The sequence below is a fragment of the Heterodontus francisci genome, chromosome 18 (assembly GCF_036365525.1).
Source record: "Heterodontus francisci isolate sHetFra1 chromosome 18, sHetFra1.hap1, whole genome shotgun sequence".
Classification (NCBI taxonomy): domain Eukaryota; kingdom Metazoa; phylum Chordata; class Chondrichthyes; order Heterodontiformes; family Heterodontidae; genus Heterodontus; species Heterodontus francisci.
The window spans coordinates 72,074,430-72,097,975 of record NC_090388.1 but is presented as its reverse complement, the minus strand read 5'-3'; the positions used below and the strand labels follow the sequence as shown (position 1 = coordinate 72,097,975).

At 40.3% G+C, this 23,546-nt stretch overlaps 1 protein-coding gene across 4 annotated transcripts in view; it reads right to left on the bottom strand.

Annotated features, from left to right (window-relative positions):
* The window catches only part of yaf2 (YY1 associated factor 2), a 180,725-nt gene that overhangs the window by 143,010 nt on the left and 14,169 nt on the right, over positions 1-23,546 (bottom strand). For 2 of the 4 annotated variants that reach the window (XM_068050980.1, XM_068050981.1), the window contains exons 1-2: positions 18,838-18,953; positions 18,285-18,410 (exon numbers count right to left, since the gene is read on the bottom strand). In XM_068050980.1, coding sequence (XP_067907081.1) covers positions 18,285-18,410; positions 18,838-18,863 — 152 coding nt within the window. In that variant the 5' untranslated portion in view covers positions 18,864-18,953. Of the gene's footprint in view, positions 1-18,284; positions 18,411-18,555; positions 18,657-18,837; positions 18,954-23,546 lie in introns of those variants that run through there. The other 2 variants (XM_068050983.1, XM_068050982.1) reach the window with 2 other exon arrangements.

Genomic DNA, 23,546 nt, shown 5'->3' with positions numbered 1-23,546 from the left:
GTCATGTAGTCAAAGCTTGAAGGAAACAGAATTAGCTAGACAGTGATGTTAAAATGTTTATTAGCAACATACTGTTGCAATTAAAAAAAAAATCTTGTGCTATAATTTCCTGGTAATGATTGAATAAAAAATTGGCCACTCTTGACTCACTTTTAGCTTTACTGATGCAGGGATATGCACGCAAACTAGGTCAAGGAAAGCAAGTGAAAGATCAGTACAGTAACACTGGGGATTTGAAAAAAAATGGCTTGCTTATTACTCAAAAGGCTTTTGGTAATGATGGGAGTGTTGAATTCAGATACCTTTCTCATACAGCTTTAATTCTCAATAACTGAAAATTTTCAATTTTGTTCTGACAAAGGGTCAGCAACCTGAAATGTTAACTCAGTTTCTCTCTCCACAGGTGCTGCCAGACCTGCTGAGCATTCTCGCATTTTCTGGTTTTATTGCCTATTTCCAGCATCCACAGAACTTTGCTCTTCAATTTTGTTCGTTTCTTTCCAGTAAGGAACTGGGCAAGCATCCAGATAGGCCTTGCAAATATAATTTGTGGGTCTTCGTACGAGTGTTCCTTTTATTACACCTAAGTCAGTAGAGGAGTCCTTACCCTGTATCATAACCTATGCTGCACCTGACCTAGCAGTGCTTGGGGAGGAGAGGTTATACTCAATGGCGCTAACATCTCCCATTTTGATTAAGTTTGCCTGCTGTTCTGAAAACCCAAGAGAAACAAAATCCAAATGACACCAACTGTTATGAAGTGAGTCTTATGGAGTGAGAAGTAGGGCTTACTTCAGCAAACTTCAGCAGTGATCAGATATGCATTTCTGAGATTATGAAAGATTATGACAGGATAACTGGTAATAAAATTGTTTCCACTGGTTGACAAGATGGTAATGAAGGGAAAAAAAATTAAGAATGTTTAAGAATGTAGAACACTCTGCCATAAGATATTGTTGAAGCAGAATCCATAATTGCTTCTAAAAAATTAGGTAGCTTTTTAAAAAAAAATTAAAAGGATATGGGGAGCATTCAGGACAGTGAGATAAACTCGGTGGCTCATGCTTAATGGCCAAAGTGGTCTGCTTTTATGTTCTAATACTCTATGATTCTACAATGTTTCAGCTTTGACAATTACTGAGAGTCCACAATAAATATAATTAAACAAGAGTGTAAAGGTTTGACAAAAATGTCAGAAGAACCATTTAGAAGTATTAAATTTTACAGCATATCTAGTGCCTATGTTAGTTGTCTGAAAGCTATCCACTTAGTCTGAATTCCCTGCCCTTTTCCCATAATCCTTTATTATTCCTTTTTCAAATATTCATTTTTCATAGCACCTCAATATCGCTGGACCATCTCTATGATCTCCACATCCATCCTAATAAAAAGTGCCCAAAAAAGATTACAATATTCTAATAGTAGCCTAACCAATGATTTATATAGGTTTAGCATCATCTCTTCATTTTGGAAAACTATTCCCTGGTTAATAAAACTTGGGACACTGAACACTTTTTTTGCAGCTTTTCCAACTTAACCTACTTTTTACGATTCCTGTATCTAAATCCAAAGCTTCTCTGCTCTTCTATTGCTTGGTGAAGTTTTGTCATTTAGTCTACTTTTGCTTCTCCCAAAATGTTTCACTCACATCTCATAGCATTAAACTTTGTCTGACATCAACCAGCCCAGTCTCCTAACTGGTCTTTTTTCTCCTGGTCACTTGTAAAGAAACTTCACAAAATGACAAAAAAAAAGTATTTTGGTTGATGGAAGTAACCAGTGTTTTCTGTTTTTATCCTTTAGTTGACTTTCATCTGTGCTGCCACACTCCCTTTAATACCAGGCACCTTAACTTTGTCAACAAGCCTCCAACATAGAACCTTATCAAATGTCTTTTAGAAGATCGACACACATAGCATTCACTGCTTCATCAGTAATTCCATAATTTCCTCAAAGAACTCTAGTAAACGTCAGAGACGCCATATCTTTTAGAAATCTGTGTAGGCTATCCCCAACCAGCTCACGTCTTCCTGAGTGAGTTAATTTTATCCAGGATTCTGGCCTCCAGAAGCCTACCCAATGTCAATGTTAAGATGGCTGATCTATATTTACCTAGTTTATCCCTTTCTTCCTTTTTGAATAGAGACATAACATTGGCAACCCTCAGTCCTCTGCCACAACTTCGACTGCCAATGTTGTTTCAAAGATTGTTGCCACAGTCTTCATTTCTTCTCAAACTTCTCTCAGCTTTTGAGGATGCATACCATCAGGGCCCCAGTCTATCCAATCTAAATGCTCCACCTTTTCCTTCATTCCCACTATCACAGTAACATAGAAGTCAAGGCAAAATACTCATTTTGCAACTCTGCTATTCTTTTATCCTTCATGAGAAGATATCCTCTTTTCTCCTATCTTTTCTTTAGTAATCTTTTTACATTTTTAAGCATCTGGAAAATCATCCACTATTTCCCTTTATGTTCCCTGCCAGTTTTTCTTTGTATTCCCTTTAAAAAGTTGCAAATATACTGGTAAGAGTTCACAAATGGAAGAACGGACATAGAGCATTGAAGCGATACACCCTGAATGGATTTGATAAACATATTGCTCCACTGCATGGGTCATTGGTGTACAATCGTTTGTCTATCTATCCATCTGTCAGCATGAGTCTCAAACACAACTATAAAATATTACAAACAGCATTTCACTACAAGTAGGAAAATAAACTGCAGTACTATGGTGCTTAAACAAAGAAATGTTGGCTAGTGTAAGGTTAGCATGGATAAGTGCTCAAAGACAAAATCTGAATTTTGCCTGACGTTACATCAAAATAGGTGCACTCAATTTAAAAAGGGGATATTTCAGCAAGCAGTTGGATGCTGGGGGAAAAAATAACTGGGTATCTAATTATATAACTTCAACTATAAACAAAAATGCTGGAAATAAACAACCGGCCCAATACCATCTGTAAAGAGAAAAGACAGGTTAATGTTTCATGTGTAGACCTACAAAGATCTCCAGCCAGAATGCCAATTTATACCCGAAGAGTAAGGCTAAACCCAAAACATTAAATGATTTTTCTTTTTACATACGCCGACAAGCCTGCTGGTTATTTTCAGCATTCTCTGTTCTTATTTAAGATTCCTACCATTTGCAGTTGCTGGTTTTTCATTTTTACCAAGTTCTTTTTATTTTTTTTATTTATTTAGAGATACAGCACTGAAACAGGCCCTTCGGCCCACTGAGTCTGTGCCGACCATCAACCACCCATTTATACTAATCCTATAATAATTCCATATTTCTACCACATCCCCATCTGTCCCTATATTCCCCTACCACCTACCTATACTAGGGGCAATTTATAATGGCCAATTTACCTATCACCTGCAAGTCTTTTGGCTGTGGGTGGAAACCGGAGCACCCGGCGAAAACCCACGCAGGCACAGGGAGAAGTTGCAAACTCCACACAGGCAGTACCCAGAACTGAACCCGGGTCGCTGGAGCAGTGAGGCTGCAGTGCTACCCACTGCGCCACTGTGCCGCCCTTTCTGTATTGAAAACTATGAATTTAACTTTCTGATAAATAATCTTGGGATTCATTCTTGGGTTGTGGGCATGACCGACACGGCTGTCATTTACTGCCCATCCTTGATACAATTGAATGGCACGGTGGGCCACAAAGGGCTGTTAAGTGTCAACCAAATTGATGTGGGACTCGAGTATCGTCCAGGCCAGGTAAGACAATAGGATCCTTTCTCTAAAAATCCAACTGGTTCTTTACGACAATTCAACAGCTTCATGATCAGTGGCGGCACAATGGCGCAGTGGTTAGCACTGCAGCCTCACAGCTCCAGGGACCCGGGTTCGATTCTGGGTACTGCCTGTGTGAAGTTTGCAAGTTCTCCCTGTGTCTGCGCGGGTTTTCTCCGGGTGCTCCGGTTTCCTCCTACAAGCCAAAAGACTTGCAGGTTGATAGGTAAATTGGCCATTATAAATTGTCACTAGTATAGGTAGGTGGTAGGGAAATATAAGGACAGGTGGGGATGTTTGGTAGGAATATGGGATTAGTGTAGGATTAGTATAAATGGATGGTTGATGGTCGGCACAGACTCGGTGGGCCGAAGGGCCTGTTTCAGTGCTGTATCTCTAATCTAAACTTTTACTGGTACTGTCTCTGCTATTAACAGCGGACACATTAGTGTTTAACGCAATTTACCTGCTATACTTGATGAATGGTAAAAATCAAAAAGTTGAACAGCCAGCCAATTTTTAAAAAACACAGGCAATCTCCACTTAGCAACTGACTTGCCTACTAGTTAGCAGCAGCACGCAAAATCTCAGCACCAAGAAAATCATATTATAACAAGGTGTGAACAACTGATGGAAATTGCTTGAAGACTCAACTTTTGATGGAAAACCGCAGAGCTTTTTAAATGGGTAAGTACTTACTGAACTGTCCAGAATAGCTGCTGCTCTTAAAATATTATAAACACTGCCTTTTCAATTAATTCATTTGGTAATAGAAAATGGTTAGCGCTAGTTGCCTGAGATAAATGACTGCCCGTGATAAATGTGGATGGTCTAAGTGGTGGGGACTGTAACAGCTTTTTGCTTTCAGATTTTTAAAATTAAATTCAAGTTTTCAAACTGCCATGGTGGAACTTGAACTCTCATTCTCTGGATTATTAGTTCACCTTTAGATTACTAGTCCAATAACATGAACACTGCACCATCATACCCACAATTTTCTTGTATGAACTTGCCATAAGACTAATTCCAAGACAGACCTTGTTTGCTAATTTAGAAAGCTAAAAACTCCTTTTCTAAACCCAATTACTTATAGTTACCACTAGCTTCAACTGCCACTTTTGTTTAAATATAAATAAATCAGCAATCCAGTTCCACTAATAAATTTTACAAAGCCCAGTAGCATAAGAAAACTGAGCCAATGACGCAGCGATCCAAACTTCTGATGTGACTTTGTAGTTAAACACAACTTTCTTACATTCTAACGGACAGTTCCTTCACATTCATCTCCCACCCAGTTTGCCAGATTCACAGGAGTACTGGCTGTAATGAAGTGCGGAAGATAATTTGAAAAATAGAATTGAACAGAGAGGTGTTAATAGTTTGTTTTTAATAAAAAGGGCCAAAGCCAGTGAAAGAAGCTATTCATCTACTTACAGCTGTAGTGGACCCTGACATTTTCCTAGGCTAACTCACATAACGCATATGGTCTGGTTAATTATACTTATAAACGTAATTACATTTAGCAAAGTCTGTAATAATCATTCAAAAAATGGTTGAACTTTTTATTTAATACACATTCAAATTTTAAACTGAATATATATGTCAAGAATTTATAAGCTTCGTAGTGAAAACATTTAATTATTTGGCATACACCATCACTGTTGTAACAAACTACACTGAGCTAGCACTATTTATAATGTTCGTTAGTGGTTAAGTATATGTAGATAAGCCTGCAGAATTTATGTCAGGTCAAAATGTTTAATCAGTTAACAAGATAACTTGATTTTCTGGATTCACAATATAACTGTTCTTAAAAAAAAAAAGTCTTGTACCAAATGAACAGCATATCTAATATTATGACATTTATTACTGCACTAGCTGCATGTCAGCTGTACAACTGCACAATATAGCTGGGCTTCTGCAACTGCTGCCTGATTCATATATATGAAATGTGGCCCCTATATAGACCTCTATGTAGAATTAATGAAAGTTATGTTGCTTTAAATAAGAGACACATTCAATTTGTTGCTTGCAAACGAAAAGAATAGACGTCATTGATAAATCAAAATATGTCCAACCGACCAGTAAATAAAGCCAGGTGACAGCATGAAAGGATCCAAGGTATGTGGGGCAAGTTGGATCAAAAGAGATCCATTACTATGACTTACCTGTGACATCCTGGTTGTTTTGCTCTCCTGCCATAGCACAGTCTGCAGCAAAGAAATAATAGAAAGAGAATACATATATACAGTATATAAAAACAGACAGGATTGGAGAGTAGAAGCATGCACTAAGAAAAGTACAAATAGAAATATGAAAAGAATTCTTCAACAAGAGCTTTGGGAATTGGGCTTCTTGATGGCTCAACAAATTGTTGCACCTGTGGATCACAACGGTGTTGCAGGAAGCATTAACGTATCACCAAGCTGGCCACGGTAGGTGCCAAGCAGCAGCAAAGCACTTTGCCAAATAGATATTTGCTTTGACAAAGTTATGAATGGGAATTACTGGTATATCAAACTACATTGATACATCTACTCCCCATTACAGGCCTGCCTCTCAGTTAGAAGGTGGGAAATAGCACACCTATTTTAACAATAAGTCAGTCAGTGCAGGCGTAGGGCTTTTGAAACCAACCTCTTGTATCATACACGAGATCCACCACCAGAGATGAACTGTGTATTCAGAATACAAGCAAATACATTTTAACCATACAAAGGTGTCAGACTACAAACTCTCAGTCAGGACCAAACATTCCAAACTACTAAAACTGTAAGCAAAATTAAGATAATTCCAACCCAACTTTGAAATTTATTTTAAAAAGGCCACATGCTCCTGTAAATTTAGTCAACCACACTGATTGGCAGTATTTTCTTGCCCTTATTAAAACAGTGACAGGATTTGAGCTTTCTAACCTCATGTGCTATTATTTCCAATAGTAAACAGAAAATAATGGCTGTTTAAAGACATTTCTTAAATTTGCTCATAGAGAAATCATTTTAGGTGTAACATTTTGTCAAAATAACAGAACCATAGCACAATGTTCGAAATGGTACTGCAATAGTGCCATATTTAATATTTAATTGTATTCTGCATCATTTCAATCCTCCAGGTTAATGCCACATTCATTATCAATTCTCCAACATTCTCCTCGCCCCTCTTGAAGACAGCGACTCATACCTGGGCTGAGTTCCATAGATACCAATTACCCTCTGGTATCTCAGCCAAGTGACTATCTATTAGGAGAGAGCTCAGACTAGAATTGTTACCAACCTACATTCCCAGCCAGAGTCATTAAATAAATTATGCCTACTGTCACAGTCACAGAGATCAGCTAACTTAGCACAGGCTAGTAACCTTCTTGTCCTGTAAGGCTTTGGCAGCCATATCTTTAGCACTTTATTGCAACGGGTACCTTATGTAGATTATGAAGGACCTATAACCACTAACTATCAATGATTATGATATATGATTGTTACAGTAAAGCTATGTTTGACCCTTTACTGATGTGACAAGACAGTTGAATTTACCAATTGTGAAGTTTAGATAAAAAAAATTAAGAACTGATAATACTATGGTTTATGGAAACTCTTAAATCATTCAACCAGACAGTTTATTTACATTGAAACAAGGCTGCTCAGCTGTCATCAATCACAATAGAAATGTATGCTGTACCTTTTTTTCTGGGGTAAAAAAAGAAAACTAATATGATAGATTAAGTTAAATTCCAACTTGTCTGGAAATGAGCCATGCCCATCCAGACCCTCACCAAGTCTTACTCGCACAGCAAAACTTGTATTCTCTGACTTAAACCAACTCCTTGATCCTCATGGACCAATTTTAAATCTTTGTACTTGTCTATAAATCCTTCCACAGTCTCACTTCAACCCACCTCTCTGTTACCCCCTCCAGTCTTGCATTCCTTTCCAAGCCCTGAGATGCTCAGACTCTGACCTTCTGTGTCCTCTTCTCTTGCCTTAAAACATCTCAGACCTACTCTCTGGAACTTCCTCCCTAAACATCCTACATCGCTCCTTACATTTCTCTTAAAACCCACCTTGCTGATCAAGTCTTATGTCATCTCTCATCATCTCAACAAATGTACAGTGCCTGTTTCATTTTCCCTGTAAAGTTTAAGATATTTTTTCTCCATTAAAGTTACTATATAAATGCAAATTATTGTTGATGGCTCAGCAAATTTACACAGCAAGTGGCTGAGGCAAACTAACCAGGAAGGACTCCTGTTCAATCTATAGTCTATGTTGAGATGGATGATCTCAGGCAATCTCCTGGAGCCTATTAACAATCTGTGCCAGATGTGCAATTGTGTGTGGATGTCAATTCACAATAACACATGGTCAGCTATGATCTTGCCTTCCAATAGATGAATAGGTTGCTCATATTCACAGTCAACAATCACAGATGAATAATGGTCTTTTTAATGACATACCTGAAGGCAATTGAAGCATGTGGAAATGGGCTCCTCACCAAGGAGAAATAAACACTTCAGAAAGAGGGGAGAAAATTGGCAGAAAAATTTTGCAAGAAGCATTAAAATCTAAAAGAAAACAAATCAAGACTCAGCGAATTTTTTTTTCAAATCATTGGGGATATTACTTTAACGGTAATGAAGAAGCCTATCAAAGCAGCCTAAATCAGAATGTACAGCAATAATGCGCTTGGATCTTCAAATGGAGAAGAAAACAAATAACTAAAAGCTAACAGTCTTTGGAGAATGCTGCATAAAGTTATGTCTAAGAATGCAGCATTGAGAAACAATTAGCAATATGAGAACACATTGCCAAGGTAGACAGAATTTTTTTTTTAAGTTTCTGGTTGCTCAACAGCTTTATCCAGTGAGTGGCTCAGTCCTAGTGATCAGCAAAGTCCCAGATTCAATCCCTGGCCAATGTTGAATTAGCTGATCTCAACTGGAGTGACAGTGTGCTTGCTACATTTGGTTTCAGTGCTAAGGGTTAGGAAGGACAAAGTGTGCCTTCTCTTTACTGTTATATACTGAGACTTACTAGAAAATGTAAAGTTGCATTAAAAGAGGGTCAGATTTGGCTGCAATTCCTGTCCCTGATGCAATGAGATAACCTGTCAACACTCACTGTTAAGACATGCACATGAATAATGGTCAGTTGGTTGAGATACCTGTAGAACCATATCCCAGTGTCCTTCTCTGCATCTCTTTCTTCTTCTGCTCCACCACTGGTAGCAGAATCTTTAGCTGTTTTGGCCATTCTCTTTGAAATGTCAGGAAAGGAGGGGGGTGGCAGAACAGATTGGCGAGAAAACAAATAAATAAACCAGCTGAGCGTCACAAGGAGAATCATTGATTTACACTTCAAGTGTTGACACAACTTCCAACTTGCTTGCATCTTCTTTTTAAAACACATTTTGTGTATTTTATCCCTACCCCATATCCAGGTAAGAGGACTAGTAGGATGTCTTCTCATTTCTGATTTAATAGTGCCCACTATCTGCCAGATGTAGCCTTTGGTTATTCCATATTGGAGGGGAAAAAGCACCAGGTTTCCTCATGCATCTCAACACCAATGGAAAAACAAAGATCACAAATGAGCTGGGAATAGGGACTTAAGTGTACCGACCCATATTCTAGATCCAAGTGAACAGGCAAGAGGAGTATTGATTTCTTTTAAGAACTTAAAAAGGTGGTGTTTTGATTTGATTTTACACAAATAGTTTACCCATCTATAGAAATATTTGCCTTGATCAGAAGAAAACAAACTGTGACGTGTATAAATTGAACTGAATTTCATTCAGAGGTCTGATGTGATGGCTTCTGGAAGAAATAGAAAATATTGTATTAATGCAGTGAGGAAGAATTGTCTGAATATGGCATTAATATGCAATGTCTGAGGCCAATAAGGAGCAAAAGGAACAAAATAAAGCCATTTGGCTCATTAGGCTTATTTATTTGAGACAACATGCAATCCCAGATATCAACGATAATAATTTGCATTTAACGTAGTAAAACGTCCCTCAGCACTTCGCAGGAGCATTAACAAAATTTGACACCGAGCCACATTAGGAGATTTTATGACAGGTGACCACAAGTTTGGTCAAAAAGGTAGGTTTTAAGGAGCATCTTAAAGGAGAGTGCAATAGAGGTTTAGATAGTTAATTCCAAAGCTAAAAGGCTGAAGGAAAAGCTGACAAAGGTGAGATGAACAGAATCAGAGATGCACAAGAGGCCAGAATTGGAAGAATGCAGAATTCTCAGATGGTTGTCGAGCTGGAGGACGTTAGAGATGGAGGGGAGAAGCAATGGAGGTATTTGAACACAAGGATGTAAATTTTAAATGTGTATCCTACACATTTGATCATCTGAGGAATGTATCCCTCAGCAGCTTCTGTATACTTGGCATGTGAGCACCAAAAGGATCTGTTGTCTACAAAAGGCAGTAGGACAGGGTTGAACTGTGCAGATGTGGAGGTTCATTTATGTTAGGGATGAGCGGTTATCAAATGTGTTAGGTAGATGTTGTTCGTATGTGCTCTGTGGAACAACAAAGCATAATGGACTGAATAGCATTTATTCTTCCCTCCTTCATTTACTTATTACTTGGCTTCAATGAATATTGGCTACAATTTCAAATGAATCCTTACCACACCCTCCTAACTTTAATGCAATACTTCCATACACCACACAAACTATCATTTAGGTCTCTCCAAAAGATCTTAGTTACCAACTTATGCTATGGACTCATCCACTGTCATCCAGGTTGAAATTCCCTAAACTTTATTCAACTAGGATGTTGCAGCCAAAGCAAGAAAGAGACTTGTATCTCATCAGTGTCAGCTGGATTTGAACATAGGCCTCCATGAGAGAGAGTAGCTGAGAGAGGACATGAAGACACATGCCCCTATCAAGAACTATTTTAAACAGCTCAGTGTCCCACTTAATTTGACCTCCACTCTAGAGTCATAGAGTTATACAGCACAGAAACAGGCCATTCGGCCCATTGTGTCAGTGCTGGCCATCAAGCACCTATCTATTCTAATCCCATTTTCCAACACTTGGCCCGTAGCCTTTTATGCTAAGGGGTTTCAAGTGCTCACCTAAATACTTTTTAAATGTTGAGGGTTCCTGCCTCTGCCACCCCTTCAGGCAGTGTGTTCCAGATTCCAACCACCGTCTGGATGAAAAGGTTTTTACTCAAATCCCGTCTAAACCTCCTGCCCCTTACCTTAAACCTATGCCCCTGGTTATTGACACCTCTACGAAGGAAAATGTTTCTTCCTATCTACCCTATCTATGCCCCTCATAATTTTGTACACCTCAATCAGTCTTCTCTGCTCTAAAGAAAACAACCCTAGCCTATCCAGTCTCTCTTCACTGCTGAAATGCTCCAGCCCAGGCAACATCCTGGTGAATATCCTCTACACCCTGTCCAGTGCAATCACAACCTTTCTATAGTGTGGCGACCAGGACTGTACATAGTACTGCAGCTGTGGCCTAACTAGCATTTTATACAGCTCCATCATAACCTCCCTGCTCTTATATTCTATGCCTCGGCGAATAAAGGCAAGTATCCCATATGCCTTCCTAACCACCTTATCTACCTGTGCTGCTATCTTCAGTGATCTATGGATAAGTACACCAAGGTCCCTCTGACCATCTGAATGTCCTAGGGTCCTACCATCCATTGTATATTCCCTTGCCTTATTAGTCCTTCCAAAATGCATCACTTCACACTTCTCAGGATTAAATTCCATTTGCCACTGCTCTGCCCATCTATTTTGTCCTGTAATCTAAGGTTTTCCTCCTCACTATTTACGACACCTCTAATTTTCATGTCATCTGCGAACTTACTGATCATATCTCCTATATTCACATCTAAATCATTAATGTACACTACAAACAGCAAGGTTCCCAGCACTGATCACTGTGGTATGCTACTGGTCACAGGCTTCCAATCGCAAAAATAACTCTCGACCATCACCCTCTGCCTCCTGCCACTCAGCCAATTTTGGATCCAATTTGCCAAATTGCCCTGGATCCCATGGGCTCTTACCTTCTTAACCAATCTCCCATGCGGGACCTTATCAAAAGCCTTACTGAAGTCCATGTAGCCTACATCAACTGCTTTACCCTCATCTACACATTTATTCACCTCCTCGAAAAATTCAATCAAGTTTGTTAGACATGATCTCTCCCTGACAAAGCTATGCTGACTATCCTTGATTACTCTCTGCCTCTCCAAGTGGAGATTAATCCTATCCCTCAGAATTTTTTCCAATAATTTCCCTACCACTGATGTTAGACTCACTGGCCTGTAATTACCTGGTTTATCCCTGCTACCTTTCTTGAATAATGGTACCACATTCGCTGTCCTCCAGTCATCTGGCACCTCTCCTGTGGCCAGAGAGGATTTGAAAATTTGTGTCAGAGCCCCTGCCTCACAGAACAGCCTGGGATACATCTCATCTGGGCCTGGGGATTTATCCACTTTTACGCCCGCTAATACCTCCTCCCTTTCAATGTTAATTTGTTCAAGTATATCACAATCTCCCTCCCTGATCTCTACACCTACATCGTCCTTTTCCATAGTGAACACAGATGAAAAGTAATCATTTAAAACCTCACCCAAGTCCTCCACACACAGATTGCCACTTTCGTCCCTAATGGGCCCCACTCTTTCCCTGGTTAGCCTCTTCCCCTTAATATACTTATAAAACGTCTTGGGATTTTCCTTTATCTTGCCCATCAGTGTTTTTTCATGTCCCCCTTCACTCTTCCTAATTACTTTTTAAGTACTCCCCCCCCCCCCCCCGCTACACTTTCTAAACTCCTCTGGGGCCTCCGCTGTTTTCAGCGCTCTGAATCTGCCATAAGCCTCCTTTTTTCCCCTAATCCAATCCTCTATATCCCTAGACATCCAGGGTTCCCTGGACTTGTTGATCCTACCCTTCACCTTTACGGGAACATGTTGGCCCTGACCTCTCACTATTTCCTCTTTGAATGACTCCCACTGGTCGGATGTAATCTTTCCTACAAGTAGCTGCTCCCAGTCCACTTTGGCCAGATCCTGTTTCATGATATTGAACTTGGCATTCCCCCAATTCTGTACCTTAATTTCCAGTCGCTCTTTGTCCTTTTCCATAACTACCTTAGAGTTATGGTCACTATCCCCAAAATGCTCCCCACTGATACTTCTACCACATGTCTGGCTTCATTCCCTAGGGTTAGGACCAGTACCGCCCCTCCTCTTGTTGGACTTTCTACATGCTGGCTCAAAAAGCTCTCCTGCATACACTTTAAGAATTCCGCCCCATTTAAGCCTTTTGCACTAAGACTCTCCCAGTTAATATTGGGGAAGTTGAAATCCCCTACTATTATTACCCTATTATTTTAACACCTCTGAGATTTGCCTACATATCTGCTCCTCTATCTCCCCCTGACTGTTTGGAGGCCTGTAGTACACTCCAAGCCAAGTGATTGCCCCCTTTTTGGTTTTAAGTTCTACCCATATGGCCTCATTTGAGGAACCTTCTAAGATATCATCCCTCCTTATTACTGCAGTAATTGACTCCTTGATCAACAGTGCAATGCCACTCCTCTTTTACACCCCCCACCTCCCCCCCCCCCATCATGCCTGAAGATTCTATACCCTGGAATATTGAGCTGCCAGTCCTGCCCGTCCGTCAACCATGTCTCTATGATAGCAATAATATCATATTCCCATGTGTTAATCAACGTCTTCAATTCATCTGCCTAACTAGTAAGACTCCTTGTGTTAAATAGATGCAATCCAGCCTTGCATTATTCGCTTGTGTCTTAACAGGTCTATATTTGCTCTGCCTTCCAGACTGACTTGGTTTCTCTTCTATATTTGGTTGTGCACACCCCTACTGTACCTCCACTCTGTATCCCATCCCTCTGCCAAATTAGTTTAAACCCCCCCGACCCACAACAGCACTAGCAAACCTCCCAGCAAGGATGTTGGTCCTGTTCCGGTGCAACCCGTCCAACTTGTACAGGTCCCACCTCTGCTTACACCTTCGGTAATGCAGGGCTACAACCAATGGTTATTATTTTAGCTTTATTGCTAAAGGTAATCAGTCCCCATTTACTCATAATTGCATCCTTTGTTTCTAGGTAAGATTTTATATTGCAATTAATGAACAAGTACAAGACTACCAACTGTCTTTTTACAGGAATTTATTCTGGAAGAAGTCTTCGGACTGGTAATGAGTTACTTCTGATCTTCAATTAATACATTAAGTGTAAAATAAAACCATGCAAAATTTTACCACAGGTTGTTAAATGAGAACTACGTGGTATTTACAAAGACAGCCTCTGGCCAAATCTGCTCAAATTGGTTTAGTAACTATCTATATGTGAAATCTAAGGTCAGAGCTGTAATTACTGCAGACAGTAAAAAATAAAGTGCTTAATGTCATAAGAATTAAGCATTAAGACGGACTTTTCAATAAGAGCAAAGCAATTACTATATAAAACACAGACTTAATCCACATTTCTTTTTCAAGCTGACAGTTTACTTCAGCATGGAGAAGCTTTCAAAAGTAAACTGCAAAACTCAACAGTTCACAAACAAAGCAGCAGTTACAGGATTTTTCTCCCATTAACTTTTACACTGTTTGGCACACCCATCCATACTGTAACACAAAAGTACTTATAATGTATAATATATAATGAACGTCTCTTGAAATATTTTCTTTACTGGCATCATGTACGAACAGCATCCCTGCTCCTACCCCCAACCCACCCACCCTTTACCCAGTACAGATTCAAATGAAGTACCCTATACAGTGAGTTATAATGTAGACAAGAATTATAAAAGTAAGTCACAATGCATCAGAGGTTCCAGTCTCCTGGTGGTGCCTGAGCAGCAATGATCTCACAACTAAAAGTTGTCGTTATTAATAATTGGGTTTGACAGGCCAACTTTTAAACAAGGTTCATTGGGTAAAAATCATCCAATAGCAATGACTTAATAAAATCTGCAACATTCCACACATATGCACTGGGAAAATGGTAGGGAAGAGACCCCAATTGATAATACACATTAAAAGATCAACATTGACAGGCTGCAGTTATACGGCCTATAACATATCCTGGCAGGGTATATTAAAATCTGCCCATGATGACTTTAGATCATCACAACCAATAGCTGAGAAGCAAAAATAAAACTTTTAAACATAAAAATGCTATAAATCATGCTGTTATGCATTAAAAACTATACAAAGTAAGTAGCTTCATAAAAATTTATAAGATTAAAATAAGCAGTTTTCCTTACAGACAGTAAAAATTGCATCACAGCAATGTATCCACAGTACTTTCTTTAAGTTACAGCTACTGATGCTAAGATGTTTGGCCTTTGATTGCAAAACTACATAACTCATGTCCCATTTCATTCAATTTCCTACCACATTTATGACAAATCATTAAAATTTCAACAGTCCAGGCAGACATCAGTAATTCTCATGTACTTTTACACTGGCCAGAACCATAATAAACCATGTTTAATACTGAACACATTATTAAGATTTACCACAGTTTCAATCAGCACTCGTCATCCCACAAAATCCTACACTTCAAATGCAGTCACAATGAGCCAGACCAAGAAATTATTTTTTAAAAACTTGACAGTCATAACTAACTCTCAACAAAATCTCAATTCAAATTCCTGACAAAGTGTTTTCATTCTTTTACTTTTTCGTGCCCATCAAGATCAGGGATGGCAGTGTTCTGGAGTGGAAGATTTTCTATTTTGGCACCCAGTGTCAGCATCGGTAACTTCAGATCAAGCACAACTCAGACAGATGTAGAGCAAAGCTCCCTTTACACTACTTTGTCCAACATTATACCTCAGTATTAACCTTTTTCCTAACGCACCAATGTGACTGTTCCATTTTGCACACTCAAAACTGGATTGAGACTGCCGGAATTCAGTTTACAGAGAATGGGAGATAATTTTAACTTTAATACCAAGGATAACTGGTTGACAGGTGACTCATCTGATATCACCAGTTTTACACTATCTCCAAAAGTTAAAATTACCCAAGGTCCCTTGCAATCAGTAACAGGGCAGGAACGACACATTTCCTGGATTAATTCAAACACACATCCCGCAGATTGAAGACCAATATCTAAATCCTCTCAATTCCCCATCACCATCTATTTCATGATACTAGTAGTAAATCTTTAACTCAATATTGACTCTACCACAAGACACCCGAGATAAAATGGTTTTACTACCAAAATGAAATTATGCAGGCAATAAAGTTAAGCACAAGTTTTCCAAATAAAGTGAAACCTGCCATAAGATCTACTTAAAGTCCTAAACATCGATACATAGGAACATGGGTAGGCCCATTCATTTAGATTGTACCTCAACTTATTTGCATGCCTCAGCTCCATAACCCTTACTACCCTTACCCAATAAATTTCTTGATCACTAAGTCTTAAAATTTTTAATTGGACCACCAACCACAGCCTTTTGAGTTCCAGTTTTCCCACTACACTTTGTGAAAAATTGATTCCTGATTTCATTCTTAAATGTCCTAACTCTAATTTTAGAATTATGCCTCCCTTGTACTGGATTCCTTGAAGATTATTTCTGTGGAGTAGGTTTGCTTTTATTTTTAAAACAAAATGTCAAGGATTGAGCTTCCAACTTCCCTGATGACTCAGCGAGCGTATCAATGAATAGTTTAGCTGTATGGACCAGGAAGGTCTGCACACGGTTATCTGGAGTGCTGCAATTGCCTTTGCTACCCACGAATTAAGGGACTGAAAAAAAAACATCAGCCAAACTGCAGCTCAGTATCCAACAAAGCTTGCTGCAGTGTGCCTGTGTAGTGTGGACAGAACTGGGTTTATTTATGGTACAATCAAATGGACTCCTGAAACTCAGTGTTAAGGCTCACACACAAATAAGCGCCACCAGGGCAAGGTGCAAGAGGATGACCAAAACCCATATGAGTATAATCCAACAATGCACCAACTACTTCAAGATACAAGAGGAGAAAACTGTGGAGGTGCACGATGGAACAAAAAACAGAATAGCACTTTTGTAGTCAAATTATTTCCAATTATTTGCCTTAATTAGCTGGAGAGGTACTGTAAAATGATAGGTCACACTTGTTGAACAGACAAACACATAATTTATACCTGGCAACTAAGTGACAAATGATCACTTAGAAGCACTCGGGTTTGCAAAAAACCCCGAAACCCTTAAGTGTGAATCGTGGGCTAGATTTTGCAGTATTAAAGCAATAATGAAACTGCAATGAACATTTGTGATTTAGAAAAACGCACACAAAAAACTATTACAAAAGAGGGCATTTCACTATTTCTTGAGCTGCTACAAAAAACTAGCAAGTTTTTTGGCTGCTGTTTTTTCACTATTTTATTTAAAACATTTGAATAATGATGCCATCACTGGGAGAACAGGCATGGAGTTACTGAACCAAATAGTGCAAAGGAGCTGATGAACACAAACCTGAAATGACATGAGCACTGAAGCATCCTAAGTTAATGACTATGTCTAAGATGATTATTTGATTTTCTCAGAAGGTTGCCCTCCTACTTGCTCCCAAGTACTTCATGTTTGAAGAAAAAAAGTAAGAATATTCAAATTAATCTGAGTTCTTCATAACTACTTCCTATGAAATAGTACTAATGGCAACTTCCTCTTCATTGCCCAAATTAAATGCAAATTTTGCATTACCTTATACAAGCTCTTGCTCAGTGATATATTTCTATAAACCATCTGTCCATAAAGTAGCATTTTATGACCATTAAACTGAAGGGAAAAAAGCTATGTTACCAATTGCGTATTCAGTACAGGATGCCCTGCTTAATGCAAATATTCACAATATAAATATGCAATTCAATTGCATCTCATCCGATTACAGTTTCAACCAGTGCAAAGAATATGCTCTTGTCTCCAGGCTGAAGGAAGGGCATATGAAGTGAACAGCCCAGACAGGGAAAATAAAAATGGGGCAAGAGAGTACACTTTTCTTTAATAGTTAATTTAAGACACAGATCCATTTGTCTGAATCTACTAGTTATTCTGCGCGTTAAAATTGCAAATTCAGTAACACACAATGTTGCTTTCGAAAAACTAATTTATAAATAGACTACTTCATTAGCTTGAATCCAGAGGCTTTTGGGATAATTCTATTCAGGGGCATAGCCTTTTTGTTTGTTTGGTCAAGTGGTTCAACTACCAGTTTCTCAAAACAAGAACTGTAACCAAGCGGCAATGATCTGAGAGCATCCCTTAAGCAACAGTGAAAGTCCAATTTCATTCATAGATCTGCCTGTGTGGCTTTAAATCTGCAAAACTGATGATATCGTGCTTGAAAATAGTAAATTTCAAATGACAAATCTAGCCAGGACTGTAGAAATAAAGATCGCAACACCAAACCCCCCATCCCTTCGATCCTATTTCAGAAGCCTGAACAACGTTAATTTATTAATAGAAAGATAAATTAAGGAAGAGATTAAATTTAAAAAGGAAGTGGAGACTCACCGTGTTGATGTGCCCTTCCTGACATCACACATACTGCATTTGAAAGCCTCTGCGCTGTTCTTGAACGTACAAACACTACAGTCCCAGTATCCCTCGTCTGTGGAAGGCTTGGGCTGCCTTTTGGGTCTGTTTTGGACAACAAAAGGAATGGAAAGAGGTGAAAAATTACATAGGTACGCCGGCTTATTCTGCAACTAGTTTGCCTTTTTTTTGTTGCTTCCCCCATTCCCCCCTCCCTCCCTCTCCTCTCTCCTCCTCCTAAAGACCTTACTGGCAATCGGTGACGATCAAAAGAAAAAGGGCCAGATCCTTTGAGCGAAACTGCAGCTCCCCATGTCAATTTCCCACGCACGCACTGACTACTGTAACAAGCCCGTCCGCCATGGCTGCTACATTGTATCGAGCTCTGCAACATTCTGCTCCCCAATCACCAGCTCCCATTCTGCGATCGTTCCATTTACACACACTTAAAACATTTAGAGAAGGGGGTATCCTTTCCTCTTTTTTTTCCACGGGGGTGGTGTAGGGAGCGGAGGGTCTGAAAGTACTCTACCTGGTGGGACTCTTCTTGTCTCCCATAGCGGCTTAAGTCCTCCCTTTATTATTATTATTTATTATTTGAAACTCGTCCGAATGGCTCAGGGCTCCTCTGCTATCGCCTGGATTTCCCCCCCCCCAACGCCCCCCCCCTCCTCTCACCACCCCCAGCTGTCCGGTGACTCGCCTCACGTGGCGTGCCGGGGGCCAACCAGCTCGCCAGGATTTTTATGAAACAGACGCACGGTGCACAAGGCGGTAGGTTTGCATGGAAGTGATGTTTGCTGCCGCTGCAACAGTGCTACTGGTTTCGACACACGGTAGCGGGAAAGGAAGGGAATACAAAACAAAAATAATCTTTGCTCCCATCAGTAAATCACGTTTGATGGCTTCCTGATTTTGTTTGAAATTACTTTTTTTGTATGGAGGAGGAAGCACTATCCATTTCCCACCCCTCCCTGCCTATATGATGAAATTTAATGACATCAGCAGCCCGGCTACAGGACATCAGAGTGCAGCAATGAATGAATGTGGCCGGGGGAGTTTGTGCTGGATTTTAAGCATTGATAAGCTGTGCCTAGGACAAAGCTGTCAGCGCGTCGGTAATATTAGGGTGAGCTTCCGTTATGGATTTCTTAAAAAAAAGACAATAACGTTCGCCAACTATAAAGTTTAATTTACTTCTAAAAAAGTGAAATCGGTCACTTTAAAACCATGACGAGTGAGTCACAGTTGATGAGTAAGGCTTCGCAGATCTCAACAATCCAATCAAAGTGACTGTCGCAAACATCATGATTTGTAACCGCTTAAAAAAGCCGTAGAATAAACAGGGAACTACTGTTTGTAATCAAGTCTATTGATCGGCCATTTCCTTACCTACCGAAGAGTAAGGCCAAGTCCTTCTTTGTCATCTCTGCAGATGTACCACGTGGCTTCGGATTGTTACATGAAAAAGTCTTGCCCCCAAATGTTAAGTAGTTAAATATTAAGTTTCCTGGTGGTTCATTTGGAGTTGGCATAGATCCCATGACGCCTTGTGGTTTGCTGATTAGTACGTGATGAAGTTGGGTCACCTCAAGCAAAGTGGTTTTCGGGGTACCACAACTGACTTAGTCAAGAGAGCAAAAAAAGATCAACTGTGTTTTCCACTCCTGATTACCATCTACAAGAGAGCACATTTCGGGGCTGGAATATGCTTGAATCCATTATGAAGGAAGTGGTAACAGGGCACCGAGAAAATTAGAATATGATTAGGCAGAGAAAGGGAAATCTTGTTTGACAGATTTATTGAGTTTTTTTGAGAATGTAACTAGCAGGGTGGGCAAAGGAGAACCAGTGAATGTGGAACATTTGGATTTTCAAAAGGCATTCATTCAGACAGGTCATGAAAGATTATTGCTCATGGGGTTGGGGATAATGTATTAGCATGGATAGAGAATTGGTTAACGGACAGAGAACAGAATAAACAGGCCATTTTCAGATAGACAGGCTGTTGCAAGGATCAGTGCTGGGCCCTAAGCTATTAATAATTTATATTCATGGCTTAGATTAAGGGACCAAATTTGCTTCTGATACAAAGCTAGGTGGGAAAGTAGGCCAAGAGGGGGATGCAAAGTGTCAGCAAAGGGATATAGGCAGGTTAAGTGAGTGGGCAAGAAGGTGGCAGAGGGAATATAATGTGGGGAACTATGAGGTTAACTTCGGTAGGAATAGAAAAATTAAGATTTTTTAAAAATGGTGAGAAACTATTAAACGTTGGTGTTAAGAGGGATTTGGGTGGCCTTGTAGAATAAACACAAAAAACACAAATACATGCAGGTGCAACAATTAGGTCAAATATATGTTGGCCTTTTTTGCAAGGGGTTGGAGTACGAGAGTAAGGAAATCTTGTTCTAATTGTACAGTGCTTTGGTGAGACTGTACTGTGTATAATTTCGGTCTCCATACTTAAGGAAGGATATATTTGCCTTAAGGGGATGGAACAAAGGTTCACTAGCTTGATTCCTGGGATGAAAGGGTTGTCCAATGTGGAGAGATTGAGTAAAATGGGCCAATACTTCCTGCCGTTTAGAAGAAAGAGAGGTGATCTCATTGAAACATAAGATTCTGCGAGAGCATGACAGGGTAGATGCTGAGAGGCTGTTTCCCCTGGCTGAAGAGCCGAGAACTAGGGGGCATAGTCTCAGGATAAGGGGACAGCCATTTTTGATTGAGATGTGGAGGAATTTCTTCAGAGCTTTGGATGCTCAATCATATATTCAAGGCTGGGATTGATGGATTTTTTAGACAAAGGGAATCAAGGGATGTGAAGATTGGGCGGGAAAGTGGAGTTGAGGGAGAGGATCAGTTACGATCTTATTAAACTATGGAGCAAGCCCGAGGGGTCATATGCCTTATTCCTGCTCCTATTTCTTATAGACACAGTTGAATAGCCTACTACCAATAAACACAACTTGCCCTTGTTAGCATCTTTAACATAGCAAGACATCCCAAGGCACTTCACACAAGCAATTATCAAACAAAATTTGACACAGCCATATAAAGAGATTTTTGGGTCAGATAACCAAAAGCTTGGCCAAAAAGATAGGTTTTAAGGAGTATCTTAAAGGAAGAGAGAAGCAGCAGCAGAGGGAATTCCAGAGCTTAGGCCAAGGCAGCTGAAGCATAGTTACCAGTGGTACAGTGAAGAAAATCAGGGATCCAAAGAGGCTGGAGTTGAAGAAATGCAAACATCCCAGAGGGATGTAGGGACAGAGATAGATCGAGGTAAGGCCATGGAGGGATTTGAAAACAAGGATGAGAATTTTAAAATTGAGGCGTTGCCAGGCTGGGAGCCATTGTAGGTCACTGAGCTCTGGGATGATCATTGAACAGAACTTGGTGAGAATTTTGGATGAGCTCAAGTTTATGGAGGTGGGAGGCCAGCCAGGAGAGTATTGGAATAGTCAAGTTCAGTGGTAACAAAGGCATGGATGAGGGTTTCAGCTGCAGAAGCGCTGAGGCGATGTTATGGAGCTAGAAGTAGGTGATCGGAAGCTCAGCTCAAATAGGATGCCAAGGTTGCGAGCAGCCTGATTCAGCCTCAGACAATGGCCAAGGGGAGGGAAGGAGGCAGTAGCTATGGAGTGGAATTTGTGGTGGGGCCGAAGACAACAGCTGTGGTCTTTCCAATATTTGAGGAAATTTCTGCTAATCCATACCAGATATTGGACAAGCAACATGTCAAATCAGAAGCAGTGGAGGGTTCAAGAGAAGTAGTGGTGAGGTAGAGATGGGTGTTATCAACGTAAATGTGAAACCTAATGTGTTTTCGGATGATGTCGTCAAGGGGCTGTATGTAGAAGAAAAATAAGAGGCAGCCAAGGGGACTCCAGAGATAAAGGTGCGGGAGTGTGAGGAGAAGCCATTCTGGGTGAATCTCTGGATAGGTAGGAATGGAACCATGCGAGGGCAATCCCATAGTGCTGAACAGCAGCGGGGCGGCGCAGTGGTTAGCACTGCAGCCTCACAGCTCCAGCAACCCGGGTTCAATTCTGGGTACTGCCTGTGTGGAGTTTGCAAGTTCTCCCTGTGTCTGCGTGGGTTTCCTCCGGGTGCTCCGGTTTCCTCCCACATGCCAAAGACTTGCAGGTTGATAGGTTAATTGGCCATTATAAATTGCCCCTAGTATAGGTAGGTGGTAGGGAAATATAGGGACAGGTGGGGATGTGGTAGGAATATGGGATTAGTGTAGGATTAGTATAAATGGGTGGTTGATGGTCGGCACAGACTCGGTGGGCCGAAGGGCCTGTTTCAGTGCTGTATCTCTAAACTAAACTAAAGAGTGGATAAGGATGATGTGGTCAACTGTGTTAAAGGCTGCAGACAAGTTGAGAAGGATGGGGTGGATAGGTTACCATGGCCACCATCTCATAAGACGTCATTTCTGACTTTGATAATGCTTGTTTCAGTGCTGTGGCAGATGTGGAAATCAGATTTGTGAGCTTCAAACAGAGAAGGAGAGATGAGCACAATTTGGAAGGTAACAGTGAATTCAAGGACTTTGGAGAGGAAAGGCAGGTTGGTGGTGAGGAAGGGGTTTGCAAGGATGTTCACGGTGGGTTTTCGAGGAGGCAAGTGACAACAGCCTATTTGAAGGGATGAGGAACAGTAACTGAGGAGGCAACCATTAACAGTATCACAACATGATGGAGGTGGGGGATGGGGGGGTGCAAGAAGGGAAATTGCATGGTCAGCAATTTGGTAGGAGTATGGTTGAGGGAGCAGGAATTAGGTCTCATGAACAGATGAGCTCAGAAAGGAGATGAGAGAAATTATAGAAAGATGCAAGTTCATGGATATGGAAAGGAGTGAAGTGACAGAGGCAGCTGAATTGATGGTCTCAATCTTAATGACAAAAAATTCCATGAGCTCCTCGCACTTGTTGTTGGAGGTGATAGTGGAGGTGAGGGGGAGGGTGTTTAAAAAGTTGGTTTGTAGTGCAGAAGAGAAACAGCAAGTTATCTTTGTATTCCACGATGAATAGTTCTGGCAGAGCAGAGCAAAACCAAGACCTAACAACGCTTTAGGTGTTCCAGTCGGATCTGGCAATGAATCACTAAAGCATTTATCCACCATAAACATTTAGGTCTGCAACCCTTGGACTTAAGGGAGTAGAGTTGAGGGTCATACCAGGGGGAACAATCAGGGTGAGAGAGTGTGTAGTGGTGTTAATGAGGATAAGGG